Genomic DNA, 22,869 nt, shown 5'->3' on the forward strand with positions numbered 1-22,869 from the left:
ATATATGCTGTAAGCAGATCTACACTTATTTTGCAGAAATGACTTATATTAAATAAAACCCCCGTTTTTTAAAAAAATTAACATAAAGCAGGAATGTAGTATTTCTTCAGCTGCATTTAGCTTTTGTACTTTTGTTCACAGTATTTAGCATATCCAGTGAAAATGACTGGGCTCAGTTAGAAATCTGTAAAAAACATAATCAATTCAACAAAAAACTCACCGTCCATCTCTCTGAGCAGCTCCACCATCTGTTATTGTTTTTACAAAAATACCTAGTTTTTCCAGTCCCTGATCAGCACCAACTCCCATTCCAATAATACTGATTCCCAGACCACTGTCACCTAAAGGATTCAAAAATCTAGCATTAGCTGCATAACACAAGATGTAACACTTAGCAGTAGCGAGCTGTTTCGAAGTGTTCTGAGTCCTTCCACACAGAAGATATGAAAATTTACTTCAAAAAAAAAGCACAAAAAACCAACCAAGACAACATATTTTCTATCTAGATACTACTCAAAGCCTTTTTGTTCTGTAGTTATGACTGCCTGTTAGATTCAAAGCTTCACAGTATCTGGAGGAGATGGCAAGATTTATGAATTGTATATATTTTGGTGCAGTAATGTAGCCTCCTTAACTTCAATTAAGTAGAATAATTTGCACTTAGTACAGGCCTGTCCATTCACTAACTTCAGCAGAACCAGCCACAAATGAAAGCCTGAACACACATTCAAAAATTCAAGACCTAAATTCAGGGAAAATAGTTTCAATTTGCTTTATCTTTTGTGCGCACAGTATCTCTTGCAATTATTCAAGGTTTGATTTGCACCTTTTTCAATTTCCACAGGAAACACTTCCATTTTTTCCACCCTTTTCTCAAGTTCATACTCAGCTGAGGCTGCCACAGGGTCAACTTCTTCATTACGTCTATCATAGTCTTCATTTGAGTAAGTACTGAAAACCTAAGAAAGGTAACAGAAAACATTTTTAGTACTTCCCCATCCCCTTCCAAACATGATACAATTGAAAGAAAATCAGTAAGGAAAATAAAGTGGCATTGTTAGAGATCCCATTTTCTAAACAACCATCAATTTAATAAATACTGCTGCTATAAGACAGTTTCCAACTTGCACAGAAGTAACATTTTAGAAGTTTCAAAACAATTCCTTGAACAATTTTTGTGTTGTAAATGCACCAGATCATTAAAAGAAATCAGACATCTCCTCTTTTTTTTTTTTTTAAGACTATATTCCCCCAAATCCTTCCTCCTCTCTTCTTCCCTCCCCCCACGCCATCTGCCAATTGCAGTGCTTCAAACAGATGTAGTTTTCTGATTTTGCAAGGGAATCACGCAGTTTCCCAGGAAAAGGAAATGCCTTGTTACATACATTACTATTTTTAGTAATCACTCCAGCTGAATTTCTGAATTGTTAAAAATAAAAGCAAACAAAGTACTTGAATTAAGACAGAAATCTAGAAAGGAAGAATGAGCTACATGTAACAGGGTTAATTTTACTTGTCAGCATGCTCACTAATTGTATTTAAATTCATAAGTTAGAAAAAAGGAGAAAAAATAATATACCAAACCCTATTTATCTAAACCCAAGGTTTATCTGCTTAAGTTTTTGCATGCACCGAGTGTTTTACTCAACACCACTGTAAGACAAAAAACAGTTACGGATTGCAGCTGCAGTAGCCATCTCTCTAATCAAGAACATGCAGTGCTGACACAAAGTTAATTTACACTGGCCTACTAAATTTTTTGCAATTGTTGCATTTTCCCACTAAGACTACCTAGACAGGTAACTGCAATAATGTAAGAAAGACAGAATTAACTGTAATTAGATGTAATTAACGTTCCACTAGTATATGGTGTTAGCTCTGCATGGCAGTAGCCTCAGACACAGGAAAATGGTTATTGAAACAGAGTACCAAAAAGCAACTAATAAAAACTCAGTATTTCCCATGGGGAGCTTACTGCTGCACCTCCAGACTACAGCTGGAGGACAGTTTCACAAACGCTTTGCCAAATCCTGCAAAACAGCTACTCCAGAAACTTGGCATATACAGCAAGATTAGATCCACTTGGCAGAAAGGGAAGGAAGAAATTGACTCTTGGGAGTCTTACGTTTCCCCCAATAAAAGAATCTTCCTGAAAAGTTGTTCTTCCTGTCTTGCATAAATGAAAATAAACAAATAAGACCCCTTTGGATTACCACAAAAACACCAGTGGGCAACAACTGGACACAGAAAGACAAGGGTTGCACTTACAGCAACTGTCTTCCATAAACTTTACAGAAAAATCTGAAAAATAGACAAAGAAAACCATCCAAATGGTCTCCAGTAACCTTCCTCTATCACTATCAGGAAAAAGGTGGCCATGTTCTTTCAATTAATCTCCCTCCCCATCCCCCCAAATCAATAAAAAGGATATGAAGCAGAAGCATTTAATGAAGCACTATTATCCCTTTGGAACAAGACCAGTCTAGTTTGGTTCCTTTCCATCCCAACAGGAAAACTAATCTCTCTAAAAACATAGTCAAGTTATAATAAGATTAATTTTAAACTAATAATCAAGTTTGCTTATTTATAAGTGTACAAATGATCTAGTATTAATACTATGACTAAAATGATAAAAATCACTAACTATTCAAATGACTGAATGAGCAAAATGTGGAGAATAGTAGTAGTTAATTTTGGAGACACCAACAACTGTATTCTCTTGGTTCTTATAACATAGTACTCTAACTCACAAAGCAGAAGCTGATGCAGAGCAGTCACTATCTACTGAAGAATTACATTAGCAAAGAAATGACCAGTTCCTTACACAACCATTTATAAAGCACTGTAAGCAAAGATGCACCATCATAACAGCATTACATAGGCTCTAAGACTTAGGTTGCCAGCACTAAAATATCTCTGGAATTTCTATTAAATATTTTTCCAACTTGAAAGTAATAGCATTGTACTTGAGAGTCTCATGGAATTTGCCCATTTTGACACAAAACTGATCATAGGAATTGATCACTGAATTTAAAATTAGTGGTGGCTAATATATAGATAACATAACTATGCAAATGAAGACTACTAATATTTATGCAGACTAGCTTTTTAAGAAAAATCTATCTGAAATCAATTCAGACTAATCCACCAAGAGAAACAATTCCTACTTTTCTCTTAAAGTCACAGATGGCAAGTGTGTGAGAACATGTAGGTAATATTCTAAAAACCATAAGCTAACAATTAAGACAGATCTGTTTCAAAATAGTAAGACACCTATCCCCCCCACCCCCCCCAACTTCAGAAAAATATTTTGAGGAAGAACACAAATTTACAAAAAATAGAGGAAAAGCAAAACTGATTTATAACCAGAAGCCAAATGCTGCAATAACAAAAAGAAAAGCAAGAGCATTATAAGAAAACCATGGCTGAAGAGTCAAGGGCAAAAGACAGAAAATTTTTTTGTGTACATGTAGAACCATGACATGGTATTCATCTTTCATGAGATGGAAACAGTAAAATTGTTGACACTAATATAGAAAACACAGAACTGCTCAGCAAGTTGTTCTTGCCAAGTAGCAAAAGTAACATTAAACTCAGTTAAAATGTAGATAATAAATAATATAAGTTACAAGTTACACAGTTTAGAAGACTGATGAGAAAGCTAAACAGTTCATCTCTATGCTGTGTCTGGCGGGGTTTAGTCACTGAATCAAATGCATTAGGGACAAAAGAAATTCTAATCTTACTATTTAGAAGCCACTGCTAGCCAGAGATCATAAAATTATTAGTGTGCAAGTGATATTTTAAAAAGATATGCTTTAGTAAACACAAGTTATTATCTCAACATAGGAGAAACCAGATTAAATTTACTGTGGAAACCTGTGAATTTCACAAGCCTTTTAGTGCAGCTTGTTATATATCCAGAACATTAATAACTTCTGGATCCTGTCAAGATAATAAATGATGGAAAACCCTGCTATCTAAAAAAAAATAAAAATAAATTCCTTTTTACACTGAAGACGTCTTTTCTTCAGAATGAATAAAAATAATTTTAACCCAAGAAGTTCTGACAGAGGACTGAATTTTTAAGGATTTTTTAAAAATTAAATTGTTAAGATACATAACTTAAAGTTTTCAAATATATATTTAGTCCTTGGACAAATATATTTATTTGGAGATAGAACAAACTGCATTCTTCACACCAAGAAAATAAATCACTTTTTGAATGCAAAATTCAGTTCACATTCTTCTATGAAGATGCTAATATCAACATCATGAAGTTCAGCACCCATTAAAAACCAACACTATCTACTGTCTGAAAGATCCTACTGTTCAGTTCCTGTTACCACACAGAACCAAATTATATCATCTTAGTGCTATCACTGAAAACAGCATTATCACAGATGACCAACAATGACCTTGCTTAATCGAAACTCTTAGCAGGACAGAAAAAGCTCTACTTAAGAACTACGTTAGTTTTAGCAGAATGTTGATTTTGTTAGAGGGCAAACACTTATTTACCACGTTTTTTCATGAAACTGCTACAGAGTCATAAAACACAAGCCAAAGACCTCCACTCCCATATTCATTTCTAGTAGAGGGATTTGTTTCTGCCTGATCAAAAGTCGAACATTACAAAAGTAATTAAACAGTAAGATTAAGAAATCAGTAACTGTCCAGAAGGGTTCCCAACTAATCAGAATGAAAGCAATGTCAACATTGCTTTAAAATTCTCATGTAATACTGCACTATTTGCTGGAAAGCCTCACAGCACCTGCACAGGCAGTTAAAGTAACACTCAACAGCTGAGAGAGGCACTGAAGTGTCACTTTGACACTCCTGCCTGGACACTACACACACCCAGCAATGACAACACCAGTTCATTTGTGTTTCTTCTGAAACACAATTCTGACTTCAAGCACACAAGTTTACTGACACTCAATAAAGCCACACATTCAAAACACAAATTGCGGTTCAGGGAAAATTATCTAAGAGTGAACAGTTTCAGCTTTTCAAACTGACCACCTTTGCAATGCCCTGCAGAATGAGAAGTGCCCAAGCAAACACAAATAATCATTTGTAACAGCAGCACTGAAGTAGGACTGAAGTATAGCATACACTTCACAGTTTACTCTTACAATCTCCCTCTTCAGTTAAAGTAGACATCTTGTTACCTCTAACCACTCTTCCCTCTGTTTCCGAAAGCCACTACTTGTCAGATTTTAAGTGAAAAGTGACTATACCTCATTTAAGTTAATTCATGCTATCAAATCCTTTAATCAGCAAACAGAAACACCTTGCTTTTTTTTTCTTTATTTTTTAAAACAGATTTTCATTCTTCTTCAAAAAGCTTTTAGAGTGGTTAATTTGTTAAACAGATTAATATTATAACCCATTACACTCAATGTAGCATTTTCTGTTACCAAACAGGTGGACAGGCAGGCTGTGCACACTTAGGCACTGGATCCTGTAGCTCCGCATGACTTTATCAAAATTCCCAAGTCAGTTTACATAAAGGCATAACTGCAACCTTGCTTCAGATCTACAGTGCGGACAATTTCATATAGATAATTTCATCACAAACAAACCAAGTTTTTCAACAGTCTCACTATTCTCTACTTAATTCTCAGTAAAAGTTCTGTATTTCACTGCAGTAGCAGAAGCACTGGAGCTAATGAAAGAGCAAGAAAGGCAACACGGTATCTGTTTCAGCCAGGTTATGCTACCTACTCCAGAAGGAGGAACACTCACTTCTGTGTATTTAATTTTTAAATCCAAGTAAAAGAAATACTGAAGACAGAGAAAAGCATCCATTCTCATTTTGTGTACTGATTTTATTTAATTTCAAACATTCAGAGCAGAAGATTAAGAGATGAGCCATGTTCCCCCTTCGTGGAAGTGGAGCTCTGCTGTGATCTGGTTGTACTCCACCACTATCTCAGTTGAGGTAGCACTGCTCTCTGACTAAGAGACTGAAAGACTCTGAATAAATAGGACATGACCAGAAGAGGCAAAAACTACTCACAGTACCACATAAAGTGGGGACACCCCCAAAAAATCTTGGCTCCTTAAAGACTCTGAATATAAATAAAGTGATTCACTTATGAACATCTGTAAGTTTCACAGGCGTCTTGGTACCACCAATTTAAGGCTGGTAATCCAGAAGAATTAGATACATGTATTTATTTAGTATTCACCAAAAGAAAAATCTTGACCTGACCACATCTAAATAGCAAGCAAATTGGTAGGAGGAACTTCAAAAGATTAACAATGAACACAAATATAGTCCACCTGGCTGTTTTCTAAAGGCCATAAGAAGAAACAACAACAAAATAACTCTGCTGTACCAGATCAACTCAATTAACTAATCTGAAGTAATGCTGTCACTAGCAATGACCAATATCCCAGGTCTGAAAAGGAAAATCATCTTGCTGTAGCAAGACATATCAGAGGGTGGATGGAGGAACATGTTTGAGAAATTAATCTAAAGAATCTGCATGTTGCCTTTTGAAATAATACTTTACTACTCAATAAAAGAACCCTGTAAAAAACTCTGCTACACTGACCTTCATGATGTCAAGATTACAAAATATGTACTCAGATAATACAGGGACACACTTATTTTTACTGATGACCTTCTCAGTGTTCACCTTTGCTTTTATGTTTAGATTGATATGAAAAGGGGCAATTTTTTTCCCCATCTCTCAAAAGGTAAACTACAAACAAGTTTCAGCTACTGCCTGTTCATTCTTTACCAGTCTAGCTTAAGTATTTTCAGGTGTTAATAACAGTAATCATACTCAAAAAGATGCTAAATCTTTCAGCAGCTTAACTGTTGCATTAATGAACTCACCACCTATAAATTTGCTTATCTTTGCTTACCTTCCCCACCTCCTCAGTGTTTCTTTTGACTACATCTCCCATGAAACCCTCAAATGCCTCCTATTCACCCCCTTTCCTCCCTCCTGCTCCCCACAGGTATTCTCAGAGTGAAACACAGCACAGGCTGGACATGCATAGTGATCAGCTAACATTAAGTCAAAAAGAACAAGTAACTTAAACTAAAGGTGCAGCAGCCCTGCCATCAGTGAGGAGGGCACAAATCAGCAACTCTGATACAAGTGCTAATTCTCCCCAGTGAAATATTTTTAAAATACCTTTAAAATATTTCTCTTTTCCCTGTCAAATCTGGGTGAAACTGCTAGGAAGTCAGAAGTTGGAGGGACCTTAAAAAGGAGTCATCTCACTGTCATCTCACCTAATATCCATAACATCAGCGTTGTCTACAGTTTTACAGCATCATCCAGGGCAGCCAGTATGTAATATAACTGCATCCAGGGAACAGTTCAGTTAGAAATACATTGAGATATTAACGTAAAGAGTCAAGCTGCTCCAGCAGTGGGCCAAGACATAAAAAACTCTTTGCTTTTTCTGTTCTAGTTTAGTTTCTTCTCTAAAGCCCCATACCCTGGCACTGGACTCTCATCCAAAGACTCCTGAAATGAAAAATCAATTTACCATTGTAAAACTTACATATCAAATATTTCCTAAAAATCAAAACAGAAGACATGATAAAAAAAAAAGGCTAGTGAAAGTTTGAGTTGAAAGTTCTTCTTTCTGGAGAGTTGAACAAAGGTCACGGAATCAAAATATAACAAGGACCAGAAGAAAGGCATGACAAATACTGGATATGGAACTTTCTGAAATCAGGTAAATGTTTAATTTTTATGAAAATTTAAATTTCTGTAAGAGTTTAAAGATTATCTTTCCTTAAAAAAACCCCCACCAAAATAACAAAATTTTCACACGTGTGAAAATATGTACCTTTTTCCTCAAGTTATTATCCATGTTTTTAACATCTCATGATGTTAAGTTAACCAGCAAGAAATGCCATACTCTCGGATGCAGGCAGAAGACAACAGGGTTACTTTTTGTGAAAAGTCACTGAAAAGTACCGTGGAGAGTTTAAGTTTGAGATAAAAATATGAAGAAAAATTGTTAGGATGTTAAGTTACAAATGTTGTAATGTTGATGCAAGTGATAAACAGAGCTTCAGAACAATTAAAAATTAAAATCTATGAGTTACAACAAATTGTCATTGCAAAAGATCCCAAACAAAGCATGATGAAAATACACTTATATTATTTATATCGAGAAAAAAGGCAGATGAATTCCCACATAAAACTCAATTCTATTTAAATCTACTGTCAGATCAAATCTCCATTTTCCTAGATCAACCTACATCCATATCACATACTTGTTTCTTAATGCCAGAGGTGTTTTACTGAAGTGCTTGACCAATAGCTGATAAACAATTTTCTTAATTACTGAGGAAACTCCAGGGTTTGGGTATCTTCCACCAGTTAGCATATTTTGTAACCCTTTCTGTGTATAACATCATAAGTATAAGAAGTTACAGTCCAAAAATCAGAGGATGTATGAAGCTCTACCACTACTCTGAAACATTGTTAAAATGGTGTTCAGGAGACTACACATTGACCTAGAAAAAAAGTGCATCTCCTAGAAGTGGTAAGCATTTACAGATATTCTGTTATACAGGAAATCAGATTCAGGCGTATCTTCATTTACTGCTTCATTAACTTCCACAGTAAGCAGTCCTGTACTAAAAAGGTTGAAGAGTACACCAGCCTGAAGAAAATTATTTTGTGTCTCAGCTATAGATAAAACAGCTCTATTCCAATGCACAAGACAAATGGCAATATTATGAAGGATTTCCGTATTTTCTCCCAGAAGCAACTGATGCTTCGCTTGTTAGGACAACACACAAGCTATGAAAATGCTTTCAGTTTCCTTACTTAAGAAAAGTTTAAACAACTGCTCAACTGTGGCAAATATAAAACTAAAGCCTTTAAGAAGGTTTGGTGGTTTGTTTTTTGTTTTTGTTTTTTTAAACTGTGTTCTTGATTTAATCTTAAAAGAAAGTATTATTCACAAAAAGCTGGGGACAGTCCCATGCAATGTAAACCGGGTAACACTGCTAATGAAACAGACCTACGGAAGCAAATAGCAGTTGTACTATCTTTTCAGTTTACCTGAGCTACAGAATTTCTAAGGATCATAAATCATTGAAGAAATTAGTCATAGTGCTGTTAAAGGTTTCGAGGACAAAGTTTGACACAGTCAGAGGTAAAAACATCTCAAGAAGTCAATTTGGAAACAGCCATTTGTTTTCCCAATGGAAAGTTTCAAAATTACAGATGTCAAACAGCACTCAGTCATCACATTTATGTTAATTAAAGCCTTCCAAGGTAACCGTGTAATTGAATGCGAGTTTAATCTCTACATCACAAAAGCAAAGTGAAATATAAAGGGATGACAGCACAGCTACCTGATGTTATTTGCACTGTCTGTAATGCTGATTGTTCACACAGTTTGTTCAGAAAACTTCAAGACAAAGACAAATTCAGTTCCCTTGAAAATACCTTGGACAGCTGAGTGTGCTTTACATTCCTTACTGGCTTCATATGTGGAAACGAGACTAAAAATAGCTCATGTACCATAACACAAACCCAGTCTGTGAAGTTCTGCTAATAACTGTACAGTATCACTCTCTTAACTACTGCAGGAAAAACAAACAACCAAGACATAATGCTCCTTAAAGTCTGCAGAGATCAAACAGCAGCAGGACTTAAGAGTCAGGTCACCCACAGCAAGTAAGAAACCTTCCCACACATTATTTATCACCAGTTTCTACAGAATTGAAACATTTATTTTAAAAAGTCTCATCTATGCTTATTTTCACAGGCACAGGGCGACACAAAATAACGGAGTATTTGCATAATTATGTTCCATCTTTCCTGAAACAATCCGATCAAATTATGTTCTTAAGCCCTGCCGCAGATGTCAACAACTACAGATCTCCAGCATGGGTCAGATGCAGTGTTAACAGTATTAGCTACCTTATACATCCCCTGGGAGCTTCACAGTCTCCTTCTTTTACTCAAAAGCCTTGCCAATGGTACAACTTACTAGAAACTTCAACACAGAGATATTAATAAGTTCTCTTTGCGCTGCAGCATAAATACTGTTTTTAGGGTGCCTGTGCGTAAGTTATATCCATTACCTACACACATATCCAAATTCCCTTTTGGGTATATCAAGTACAATGGTCAGATCTCCATCACTGCAGGGTCTTGATGATCTGAGAACGTGCTTTTTCTTGCCCAAACACCTTCTGAATGTTTTGAATTCTCCGACTCTATCAGACACCTGCTAAACACGAGTGCAAAAGACAGAGATGTTTTTTCCATAATCAGTAGAGAGATGCAGAAGGAAAACAGTAAGAATGCCAAGGCCAGCCTGGCCTCTCTCAGGAGCATCTTAAGAGGAGCAGAAACACCGACCTTCTCCTCCAGTGGCTATGGATGTCTGGAATGGCACTCACATTTCAGTCAAACTTACCAGTCTAAATAAAGCTGTAAAAAAGAAGCTACTAGGATACATTTCGCACTATGGTACTGGTCTAAGCTGTGGCCGGGCCCAAGAATAATCTTTTGCTACCACTCAGGATTTTTTTTTTTTCTCTTCCAATTTAAGATGCACTAAAATCTATGCATAAAGTCAAACAAAAGAAATTTCCTTCTGTGAGATTAAAGTGGGATTTTCTATCAAGTTCATGAGATATTAAAGGTACATTACTAACAAAGATTTTGGGGAAGTGCAAAAATGTAAAATAAAGAATTTCAAATGAGAACAAAAGCCAAAAACCATATACGAGGATTCGTTCCCACTAGGTATCATAGAAAATATGAAACAAAAAGGCAGACAAGGGGAAAGAAATCATTGCTTAGGCATGAGGAACGGGGGGAAAAAAAGCTGTTGAAAATGACATACAGAAAGAGATCCCTATACCCATTACAGGAAAGATATAGTCAAGTTTCACCAAAAAGGGATAAAGGAAGGCAAGTATCACAAGCTTTAATTTTAGGGCCTTAAAAATAAAGTTCAGTGACCATATTGCTATTAAGTACAGTTCATTCTGTCAATCCACGTGCGGTATTGTAGCAAGAACTATGTTATTTTTAATGGAAAACTTTTAACAGTTGCTACTAACCATTCATCTCTCCACTGTGTAATTGATAATCTGGTCCAGGTTGGTACTGTGGCTTTCAGAGAAGCAGCTGTAATTGAACAGTGCTAGTTACCAAAAACCTGAGTTTTGTCTACGCAAGAGCTTCCATCACAGTTGGCACAGAGATTTTCACCAATGCTTTCAACTAAGTCTGGCACAGACATAACAGGGAATGCAGGAAAAGTCCTTACAGGCAGTGCTTCAGTAGGATTTAATCAATGATCAGTAAAACCCTGCCTACAGCAGGAAACTCAGTGAGCACACATTTAGAGCAGACTACACGGCACTCTCCTCAGATATTCAGCACACAAAAGTGAGGGGAAATGGACTGATGCCCCTCCGGCTCTCACACAGACTTCACCAGCCTCATTATGCAGTTTTCAATAGTGGCACTTTCCCCTCCAGTGCTCCAGGTCACCACTAAAGCAGCATCAAATATAAGAAGGCCATATAAAGTCAGCCTGTCTGTGGAGAGACTACAAGAAAAAACACATGCAACACAACTCATATTTTGCCACAGCCAAAACATTTTCCAGGGTACAGCAAAGGTGTGTGTTTAGCAAAGTGGGAAATTACAGCTCTGCAGTGCAGGAAGTATAGAAGTCAACACATCCTTCTTATCAGTAAAAGTGAGTCCTGACTCTGTATGAACAAAGTGTAAAAATTGTTTATTAAAGACAGTATATTTCATTCATGTAACAGCTAAAGGGAATTGTGCTTGTGAAGGCCTGGACAGTTTCCCATTCCATCCTGGTCTACATCTCCCAATTCACCTCCCAAACTTTAAGAGGGACTAGAATAATTGAAGTCTACGAGACTATGGGTAAACATGGCTTGATTTGTGGAATGACTTATTTTGTGGCTATTTTTGGTGTGGGAAGATGAGACACCTAAATCTTTTTGTTAGCATTGTAACTTACAGCACTTCTCATTATCCAGTCTGGAAGTTGCAGAAGTAGAAGTTACAGGGCAAACTCCAAAATGCTCATGTTAACACCCCTACAGCTTGTTCACCAAGACAGTATAAAAAAACCCCCAACATATATATGGTTATTATTAGACAGAATTCTAAAGTCTTAAATAACAGGAACCAGTCATTCGATATTTTCTCAGTTAATTCTGAAAACAAGTCTGAAGTTGAATCTAAAGGTTTGCTACAGGGGGTTTGTTGTTTTGTTTAGGGGTTTTTGTTGTTTTGTTTAGGGTTTTTTCAATTTTTGTACAGAAACTAAAACTGAAAAAATCCTTCCTAATGCAATGCCTCAATTTTAAACAAATGGAGACAAGTACTAAAGGTCATGTGTTTGTACCTCTTCCTAAAACTTTCACGTTCCTGAATCTGTCCAGTATGTAAAATCTCACATGTTGCACTATGCTATCTGATGAAGCTGCTGATTCAGAAATCACTTGTGAATTATACAATTACTGAGAAGTTGTAACTTCTCTCATATTCAGATTTGAATAAAAGCCATAAACTTACACTTTTTGAAGCTTTGAAAAAAACCACCACGAAAATGTATTTCCTGGGTATTTTTGATACAAAACAAAAAAAAATCAAATACACTTACCTTGATAGGAGCTGTTGAGAACTTGACCTTTCGGTCTGGCTCAGGATCTTCCTCTTCAGAAAGTCCAGGAAACTCCTCATATTCACTGTCATACATATACTCCTCCTCCCCCTCCTCCTCCTCTCCCTCCAAAATTTCTTTGCCTTCAGGCCCTTGGTTTTCTGGCTCCGTATCCCTATCATCATCAAAAGCTGCATTCTCTATTCCAAAAGCACTGAAGTTCTTGCTCTGCCTTCCCACTTGCTCCTCCTCTTCAATATCCCCCTCCTGCTCTAGAACATCTTGAACTCGTGTAATGGGACCATCTCTCACAGACATCCCATCTCTTTCTTCTTCATGACCAGTCTCATTGCCTTTCATAAACTCTTCTACCACTTCCAAGGAATAGTTGTTCCTCTTCCCTTCCTGTACTTGACATCTGAGCAGCTGATCCTCTTGAACAATGTGATCTTTCTCCAAACCTTCTTTTTCATGCCCTGAGGTTTCATCTTGTGCAACCAGCTCTGCACAAGTCCTCTCCATGGGGGAAACCTGGGAGAGAACACTGTCTGATCTCAGCTGAGCCTCTTGACCAGGCATACTGCCCATACCCCACAGGCTTCTCTCAAGTACCAGTTGTTCTCTTTTGTCTTTTCCAAATGCCTCGGTTAGCTCATCTCTGAGGATCACAGGCACTTTGGTCGACACAGCCTTCTCCGGACATCCTTCAGCAAGAGCAGATGAATCCAAACTGCGGTGGCCTCTCAAAGGGTCCTGATTCAGAGCACTGTAATTTTTGGAAATTTCTTTGGCTTCTTCAGTATCGCTGTCACCCAGAAAGCTTTCCAGCCTCCTAGAAATAGGCCCTGCATTCAGGAAGGAGGATTTGGAACCACTATTGGGATGTTGCTGCTTCAACTCCTCATTACCTTGATTTTCAACTTTTTCCAATGCAACTGGAAGACTTGCTTCTGTATTAAAACTGAAGTGGTCCACCGCATTGTTGCAATCAGACGCTGAACTGCGTCTCTTCTTATCCTCACTTCTTTCACATTTGCTGGGGGAGTATCTGTCAACTGAGCTCCGCTGTTTTATATTTCTCTCAAATAGCTTCCTGGTCTCTGAAAATTTTTCTGCCAAGGCAACTTTGTCCAAGTCTGCCTCATCATTGCTACGGATGATCTTGTCAGCAGCAGAAGGCACAGACAATGAATCCACAGGACTGCCAGAGGGGCTGGTACTTGTATTCAGAAGATTATTTTTTTGGACAATGAGGAAAGATGGGCTACCTGGAGAAGGTCCGTACTCTGCTGCTGTGGCCCGGCTGATTAATTTGGTCTCAGCAGGTGGACTGCTTTCACAAGAGGGTGTGGAAGATGAGCCTCCCATTTGCAGAAACATATTTTTGATCTTGTGTACTCTATTGCCATAAGTGGCAGCTCTGCCTCGACTGTGTGGGTCATTTCCCCCTCCGTTGGAAGAAGTGCTCAGCTTCTGATGCAAGCCTGTTTTGTTGGAAGCATTTTCGGGATTGTTTACGCCGTCAAACGAGCATTTGATAGCATGGAAATCGGATTTATAGGCATTTCGGTGCGGAGAAGCACTTCTTAAAGTCCTTTCCCCTTTGCCTTCGGTTTTCATCATTGTCAGAGAGGAAGCTCCCTCGACTCCTGAAGAAGAATGGGAAGGACGACTCCCAGGCACAAAGCTTCCACCCTCCAACACCAGGCAGAGCAGATCCCACAGAAGATCCGAGAAGCAGCCTTTCACTCGGCCGGCCTCCCCGCTCGCACTGAAATGGAGCGCAGGGGAGTGGACGCGGAGAGAAAGAAATCAAAGCGCGTAAACGGCCACATCGGGTATTATCCCCAGTGCGGATGGCGGTATCCTGAAATCCATCTGCAGAGAGACAGAGTTTGCGTTAAGTCGGGGCCTCGCCGGCGTGTGACACGAATCCGAAACTCAGGGTGAGGAACGCCGCCCGAGACCTCCCCGCGGGATAAAGCCCATTGTGTCCGCCGGGGCCGCGGACCCCGCCGCTCCCGCCCGGGCACCGACCTGGCGGCTCCGGCGGGGGATGCGGCGGCGGGCGGCCCCCCCGCGCCGCTCCGGCTTCCCGCCCCTCCCGCCAACGGCCGTCCCGGGCCGGGCGGCGGGGGAGGGGGCAGCGCCCGGCCCTTCCTGCCGCCCGGGGGAGGCTGGGCCCGGGCCGGACCCGGCCGCACGCACCGCGGCCCGGCAGAGCGGAGGGGCCCGGCCGGCCCCGCGCTGCCCGGAAGGGGGGAAGCCGCGAGTTTCGGCCCCAAGTTGGGGCTTCCCCGTGGCGGCGCCTTTTCGCCGCGGGGCCCTGCGGGGCGCGCAGCGGAGCCGCCCCGGGCACCTCGCCCCAAACTTTCCGAGCCAGCCTACCTGGGGGCGGGGGTCCCGCCGGCTCCTTCCCCTCAGCGCTCCCGGCCGCCCAGCGGCCGCGCACACCACGCCATCATTATCCGCCGCCAGCCGCTCTCCCTCCCTCCCACCCCCCCCCCGCCCCGCCGCTGCCGCCCCGCGCTCCTCACTCCACCTTCCTCCCGCCCCTGCGGCGACGCTCCAGACCGCCGCCCGCCCGCGCCGCTGGCTCTCACGCCGCCCGGCGCCCTCCTCCGCGCTGTGTCTCGGGCCCGCCCGCGCGCGCGCGCCCTCGCTCGCACACAAAGAGAGGGAGCGGCGGGCGCGGCCTCGTTCCTCCCAGCGTGAGGGAGGAGAGGGGCTGCCGGGCGCGCCCGGCCCCGGGGAAGCGCCTCCCGCCCCGGGAGATACCACGCCGTAGCGGGATGCGGGTTTCGGGTGATACCATGTCGGGGAGGCGAGCGGGCTCGCGGTCGGCGCGCCGCTGCCCGGTGCCCGCTGGCGGCCGTGAGGGCGCGGCGCGGCGCCGGTGGGTGCGGGTCGCTCACCGGCCCCGCCGCGGCGGGGGAGCGGCTGGGACGGGGGATGCCGGGGCGAGGGAGGGCGGCGGGCGCTGAGGGGGACCCACGGGGGCGAGGGTGTCCCTGAAGGAACCCGAGCGCCGAGCTGCCGGCGCTGGGGGTTTGCGCGGTATTTTCAAAGCCCCGGTGGCCGCCGCGGCGGTGGTAGCGGTTGTCCCGGCTTCACCGCGGAACAGCGTCGTTCCCGGACGGAGGGAAAGTCGCGGCAGCTGCCACGGCCGAGGCACTGACAGCCGGAAGTAACTGCAATGCCAAACATTCTTCCCCCTCCTCCTTCCTGTTAAAATCATGTTTTAAGCCCCTCCCGAGCAGGTGAGTATCGCACCCAAGCACCGGTACGTAGCCGAGGCAGCTCCCGGCTGCTCGGAGGGGCCCGGGGCTGCCCGCTCCCACCTGCCGCCCGTTTCCTCGGCGCGGGACCGGGCAGCGCGGGGTCCTGCCCCCCGCCAGCGAGCCCGCGGGTGGTCGTACACGTCTGCGCAGGCCGGGCGGGGGGCGAGCCGGCCGTGCTCCCCCCCCCGCTCCCCGGGCCGGGGCGCACCGCGGCTCCCCAAGGCGGAGGAGATGATGCCCGTCATCGGTAGCCGTGGGCAGTAATAACCGCAGATTTGCAAGCAGTATTTCACGTATTCAGTTCTCTCGCTCGTTAGTCCAAATAAAAGCGCTAGCTTCAACCTAATTATCAGTTAAAGACAGAATTTGGATGACTGTTTAGTTTCTAGTGTTGCTACTTCCACGAAGCATATATAAAAATCATACGAAATAAACAGGAGACCAGTAACGAGCACTGGTAGTTACCAGTTATTTGGCAACTGTTGTTACCAAATTGTGTAACAATTATTTAGCAGTCTAAATACTTAACCCTTGGAAAATAATTGTTTCACTGGTTTGTTACTCAAATCAATGGCAAAATTTATACATTCTCCCAGACATGCCAGCTGACTTTGGCTTAACTGGGACTCAATGCCTGGAATATTTCACAGATTGATTCAAAACCTGTGACAGAGTTTCGAATTAGCCTTAATCATGATTTTGCAATAAAAAGAAAACATGATTGATACAATTTTCTAATGCTGTGTTCTTCTAATACAAGCAGGGAAAAAATTGCTGAGACTTTCTTCTGTATATTCAAACATCACACAGACAATGGCATTTCACCAAGACCTGCTGCTAGCAGTCTTAGATACACTTGGAAACACCATTTTGAACAACATTTTAATACAGATAGTTTCACCGTAAAACTAACAAATGTTTCTTGTTTTGAGAATAGGTAGGTCTGTCTAGAACAAGTAGCAGTGATCTTTCTCCCACATCCTCTTGAGATAATCATTCATATAGTGTTTGTAGGTGGAGGTGAAATTGCAGGACATAACCACCAGCTTTCAATAAATAGGGCTGCAAGAGAATACTAAGCCAATGTTTCTCTCACAGAGCAAAGGTAAATACAAGGTTGCTCAGCGGTTTGAACACTGTGGGCAGAGAAGGTTCTGCATGCTGCTTGAGGAGCCTGGCAGTATGTAGGAGACCGTGCAAAGAAAACAAAGGCAGAGCTCAGGAACAACACAACAACAAAGCCCAAAGCATGTCCAGGAAAGTCAGAGGCCTTTGTACTGGGTGCTGGCTAAAAGAGGCTGGAGCAGGAAGATAGTCTTGTGTTTTGAATTGTCTCATGCTTGAGAAAGCAGGAATTGTAATTACAGATCCTGAAAACAGATCTAATTGCATCAAAGGACTCTTATTTCCTTACAATTTCCTATCCTAACTAGGAAAATGTATAGGTTATTTTGGCTAGCAGTGCTGCTCAGGAAGAACAATAATTACCAGAGTTGATTGGTTTCTAGTGAGGAAAAACTTTGAATTGCATTCTAGATGAACCCATGTGAAAGAAATAATAGAATTGTTTACAGAAACAATGATTTAAAAGATCAGAAGAATTCAAGATAAAGACCTCTGGAATTTGAGCAAGAAGTCTGGGAAGGTGACGTGGTTTATGATTTCATCATAGTGAATAACTGCAATAAAACCTGGGAAAAGTATCTTACACATTCGGTCTGGTGGTTTCCTTGAAAGATTGTGAAACAACAGTGAGTAAGCAAATGATTTGCACTGAGCAAGAAGCATCTATGTTTTGTCATCTAAGCATATTTAAAAAATAGGGGTTTCAAGGGGGCAGCTCAAAATCTTGGGGAAAAAGGGAATTGGTGTTGCAGTATATGAACTCATGAATCTAATGAAGACAGACAAAGAGGAAAGTGTTTCCAAGAAAAAAATACAATTAAGAGCACTTCTGCAAACCCAGGTGTTTAAACCACCACTGAGGTACAGTGTTTATTTCAGTATTCACTCTGATTAGGGCAAATATATGCAAAAGTCCATTTCAGTGTCCATCAGAGAGTGATTAAACATCTTCTGAATGGAACAATGTTCCTGTGACTACTCTTGCCTTTGCTTAACTCTTTCAAAATTTCTCTCCTCTTGCACACACACGCCTGTGCTTATGCTTTGGGGCAATGCTGACAGGAACAAAACATTCCCTATGAGTACATCAAAAGGGTATCTAAACCAGAACTGAGCAAGGAAAAAGACTCTCAGGAGCTCTGGGTGAGAGTGATACTCTGTTATTGGTGTGAAATTGTCCTATAAGAAAGATCCAACAAACATGAAAATAACCGAGCTTAGATAAACTATAATTTCTTAAAGGTTTATATTCTTTCAGCTTGTAAGAACAGCCATCCTTTTAGACTTCAGTTGAATGATTAATGTAATGCAGCTAAAATGGGGCATGTATTTAGTGTCTGGCTTAGTATTTATTGGTACTAGTGGAATCAATTGCTGCTGTTCATTAAAGATGAGCATGAGAAGCCAAACGGCAAACAACTTTGAAACTGGTATCATCACGCCATTAATATACTTTAATCAACTCACAAATATTTTAGCCTTAAGTCTTTTTAGAAATAAAAAAACTCGAGCAGGCAATGCTTTAGCTGCAGACGGAATGGTAAAGCTCCCTCTCTCTCCATTACTGTTTTATAGATCTCTACAACTGACAGGATCGAACAGAGCCGAGAAGGAGTAGGTGCCTCCCAGGGCAAGGAGAGCTCAACAGCCAGTGTAACAGTTCAACACTGTTAAAGCTGATGAGCAGTTGAGCCAAAGAAGCCTGTGTAGAAAAAGCATGTCTCCAGCATTCATTGCAAAACTTAATTCTCTGAACTTCTACTCTTTAAAAGTTATCTGCTTTATCCACGTTTTAGTTTTGTCATGTAATTTTAAATGCAATCTCACCAAATTTGTATTTAATCTGTTTAATGTGAGTTACATCAGCAGCTTTAAGTAGAACAAGTCAGTGGGTTTTTTTATACTTTTGCAAAAAGCCAGGAATAGAAGGAATAATTAAGCATTCAGAGTTCCACAACTATTTCTGTAGATCTTTAAAGCTGTATTTTAAGAAAATATTTTTCTATCATTTAGGAGTAATTAAAATGTTCTGGAAGTATTTCTGTCATACTCAGTATAATTTGAACAGCAATTCTGAATTTGAAATAGACCACCTTCTATAAGTTTGGTGGACAATTTTGTGGTGTCTATCATTAGAATTAAGAAAGTAATCTGTAATTTTAGAAGACTGTACTTACATTAAATACAAAACTAAAATAATAAAGTAGCTTTTTAAAATCATTACTTTGCAGCACTTCTTCACAAAAATAAAACAGAACTGAAGTCCAAAATTGTATTTAATGGTCAACAGCATTTTATCAATGAAGGAGAAGCAAAAAGTTTCAGAGTAGATGAGGAGACAAGTCATTTGGTAAAGGCAGTGAGGCAATGACTGCAGACAGAAATGGAACAAAAAATCTGTGAGAAAAAAGCTCATGGTCTAAATATGGTCAAATCCATGAAGGGCATTTCCAAGGCTTAAGGGCTGAACAGGCCAGGCTGCCATACAGTACTATGTGAAGTAAGGATGTAAAGATATCCTAGAAGAAAGTGATAAACAAAAACCAGACCACCACTAGTGTAGGAGTTACAGTATGTAATGGTAGACTAGGGCAGATTTCAGAATGGGATTCCCCTAACAGCTTGCATTTTGTGTAGAGCATTTCAGTTGCACAGCAGGACCCTAAAGACTACAACCACTGTGGGTGAAGAAATGCTGTAAAGACAGGGGCTAATTAAATTTGACTCAGTTCCATTCAAATTGTGCTGGATAATGTGGCAATTACTCCACTGCATGCCAGCAGCACCACAGAGAAAGCCTGAGACATCACCGTGTCTGTCTTTGCCATTATATATGATGATACATATGTTTAATATTTATTTTCATTCCTAAAATTGGAGCTACAGTGTTTTGGGTTAGTGCCTGCTCCAGGTTTTGTTTATCTTTCCTCAGATTGCTCCCCAGCACATTCAAGAAGCAGTTGGTAAAAGACAGTAGTTCAAGTTGAAATGGCTAACAGCAGTGCTTTATTTTTGGTTTCTATGGCTATTGCCACCTCTGAGCCACCTCCATTCTCCCGTTCTGTGGTCAGTTGAGCCAAGTTATAAAGAAAAAGCCCTTTGAATAGAGCTGTGCTTACTGGAGGATGATGTATTTTGTAGGCCTAATATGAAATACTTATCCTATAACTAGCACTTTGGTCTTGAAAAAAAGTCACCATTAGTACAAAGCCTAACAAGATGTACTTTTAGTGCAAGTAAGTAAAAACTATACTGTTACAAGCAAACTTTAGTTAGAAAACTATCATATTGAGCAGTGCTATTAACAAGGCATCAACACTCGAGACTCAAGCCCTCAGCTTTCCTGGTTCTCTCTCACTGCAGTAATATTTATAACATAGCAAACTTTAAACGTGGGATATGAAGTGGAATTTTAGAAACAGAAGTGTCTCCAGCAAAGGAAGGTTGCCCTCTCTTGTTCCCAAACATGTCTGTCATGCAAAGCTCCAGAGAGGGGCTGGTGAGTAAACACATCAGTGTGTATCTTCCTGAATTAACTTCCAAAAACCTGTATTTTCTTTGCTGCTTGTTCACTGAGAGATAGATCCTTCAAGAATAGGGGGCTGTCTGCAGAAGGGTGAATTTAATTAATGACTAGTTCTGTTACTTCCTTCTACAGCCCACCCAGAATGCTGTTCCTCAGAAATGCTGTAAATCAATACCCTGACCACATATTCTGGCCACAGAACCACAAACGTTAACTGGAGGTTGGTGGAACATCACTGAAACCTGCATTGAGTACAGCTGGCCTGCCAGCACATGATACTAATGGTCTTTGTGAACTAAGGAAGGTTCCTTACTTTACAGCTCCAAGACATGTTGGAGATAAAATTAGGAGAATCTCTTCAGTCTTGAGTCTCCAGAATCTCTTAAGCCTCAAGATAAAGTACTGGCAGTTGAATTTCAAAGTTGCATTAAAAGAAAGAAGTCTCTATTGCCAGGAAGGCTGAATAGAAGACATTTGAGACTTTGCTCACCTTACAAATTCCATTCCTGAAGTATCCAAACAGTCAAAGCCACTTGCCACATTGGCAAATTCATGAAAGAAAATGAACAGGGAAGGAAAGAAATGACCACATTGTACAATTGTGTGAAATGGTGGTTCAGCATAATAGGCAGATACTGGCATAACAGGGAGGCTGGGGGTCTTAATAAGGGCATCCCATCAAAAGCTGTTGGAACAGAAAAGTCCGATACTACATATTTCAGCCTGATAACTGGAGTACACTTGACACAGCTTTACAAAATTTACAGGATTTTAGGAAATAAAGTTTGTTGCTATTGTCAATTATACTAATTTCCAATGCAAGAAAGCTTATGCTGTTGTACTCTCTCTGTGTGCCTCTCAGGGCCTCTTACTCTTCAAGGACTTTTGAAAACTGGCCAACAAGTTCGACCAGATTTGACACAGGCTGAGAGTTTTCAACAATAATTATGGTCCTACCAGTTTTGTAAAAATAGGCAGCCAGAGAGAGAGAGAGGAGAAAGAAAGACCTTACAAGATCAATCAAGGGAAAGGTTACAGCAAGAGATCACCCCTTATAAGCCACTAGAGAATCCTGTATAAGCCACGCAAGACTGAAAGCTGCGGAATATTTTAGTCATAAGAAAAGCCTTATGTTGAAGTTGCACCTTTTTAAAGCCAAAGTCAGTCAACCAAGAGACACACACTGGGAGGGTAACTGGCTTCTTTAATTCTGGAGTTCACAGCACAATTTCTTATTCTCATGAGCTAGTTTCTGTCCGGCCAAGCAATTTCATACAAAACCTAAAGTGTTTCTATACAATAAAAGTGCAATCCCTGATCTGAATTCTAATCAGAAAGACTGTGAAAATCATGTGAAATATATCCTTTCCACACACAACTATGATCACTTTTAAAACAAATTAAATAACATTATACATCTGTGTTGTTTCATAGCATTATTTAAAATGGCCTCTTTTAAAATGTCTATATCAGTTATACGTATTTATGTATACATAACACGCAAATATATTTTTGAGTTATGACATACCTTAAGGGCTTGATTTCAAAGGATTTAAGGTTATCTTAATTTTAATAGTCAGATTTCTCAGTCTTTAAAAAAAAGACTATAACTATATACAGAGACAACTATACAGAGACTAGAGTTTAGATTACAATATAAAGCTAAACCAATGCAGTTTGAAAGCAAACCAGAAGCATTCTAGCTGCATATCTCTTATATTAAAGTAGTAGTTATGTTAGAAAAACCAAAAAGGAGAAACATGATCTTATGCAGAGGTGAGCTATTTCCTTTGATTATCAATAATTTCAAATAAATAAGGTAGTATTTTGAAATTCTGTCAGTCCAAGTATTGCTTGACATCATCTAGGTTTAGAATATGTATATATATTTTTAAAAAATGTTACAAAACCAGAAGAAAAATACGAAAAAATTGAACTTCAAAAATTCAATTATTTTTAAAATAGGTAAGTCTGAATGATAACTGTGTCAAATAAAAACAAAAGGACGAGATAGGACATAGAATTTAGGTGTATGGTATAAATTACACAACAAAGAAAATAATTTTAGTCTGATACCTATAAGGACAATTTCCATGATGATTCCTTGCAACATATTAGGAAATGTGCATTTTGCAAGCCTTATGTAGACAGAAAATAAGAATCAGTCCCCCACTACTAGATGTATCAGCAGTTATGTTGGAAATGTGAGGAAAAGACATTTAAAAGGCATCTTATGCAAATCCTAAATTCACATCAACATTTTCAGAGAAAAAAATT

General features: G+C 40.3%; 1 protein-coding gene across 8 annotated transcripts in view; it reads right to left on the bottom strand.

Annotated features, from left to right (window-relative positions):
• Positions 1-22,869, bottom strand: part of LOC141962544 (neurabin-1-like) — a 104,290-nt gene that overhangs the window by 27,621 nt on the left and 53,800 nt on the right. For 5 of the 8 annotated variants that reach the window (XR_012633959.1, XM_074910836.1, XM_074910834.1 and 2 more), the window contains exons 1-4: positions 15,049-15,148; positions 12,661-14,538; positions 827-959; positions 221-341 (exon numbers count right to left, since the gene is read on the bottom strand). Coding sequence is in view for 7 of the 8 variants with exons in the window: in XM_074910836.1 (XP_074766937.1) it covers positions 221-341; positions 827-959; positions 12,661-14,283 (1,877 nt within the window). In the remaining variant the exon portion in view is untranslated. Of the gene's footprint in view, positions 1-220; positions 342-826; positions 960-12,660; positions 14,539-14,697; positions 14,815-15,048; positions 15,149-15,202; positions 15,319-22,869 lie in introns of those variants that run through there. The other 3 variants (XM_074910829.1, XM_074910830.1, XM_074910831.1) reach the window with 3 other exon arrangements.

The sequence above is a fragment of the Athene noctua genome, chromosome 7 (assembly GCF_965140245.1).
Source record: "Athene noctua chromosome 7, bAthNoc1.hap1.1, whole genome shotgun sequence".
In the NCBI taxonomy this organism is placed as follows: Eukaryota; Metazoa; Chordata; class Aves; order Strigiformes; family Strigidae; genus Athene; species Athene noctua.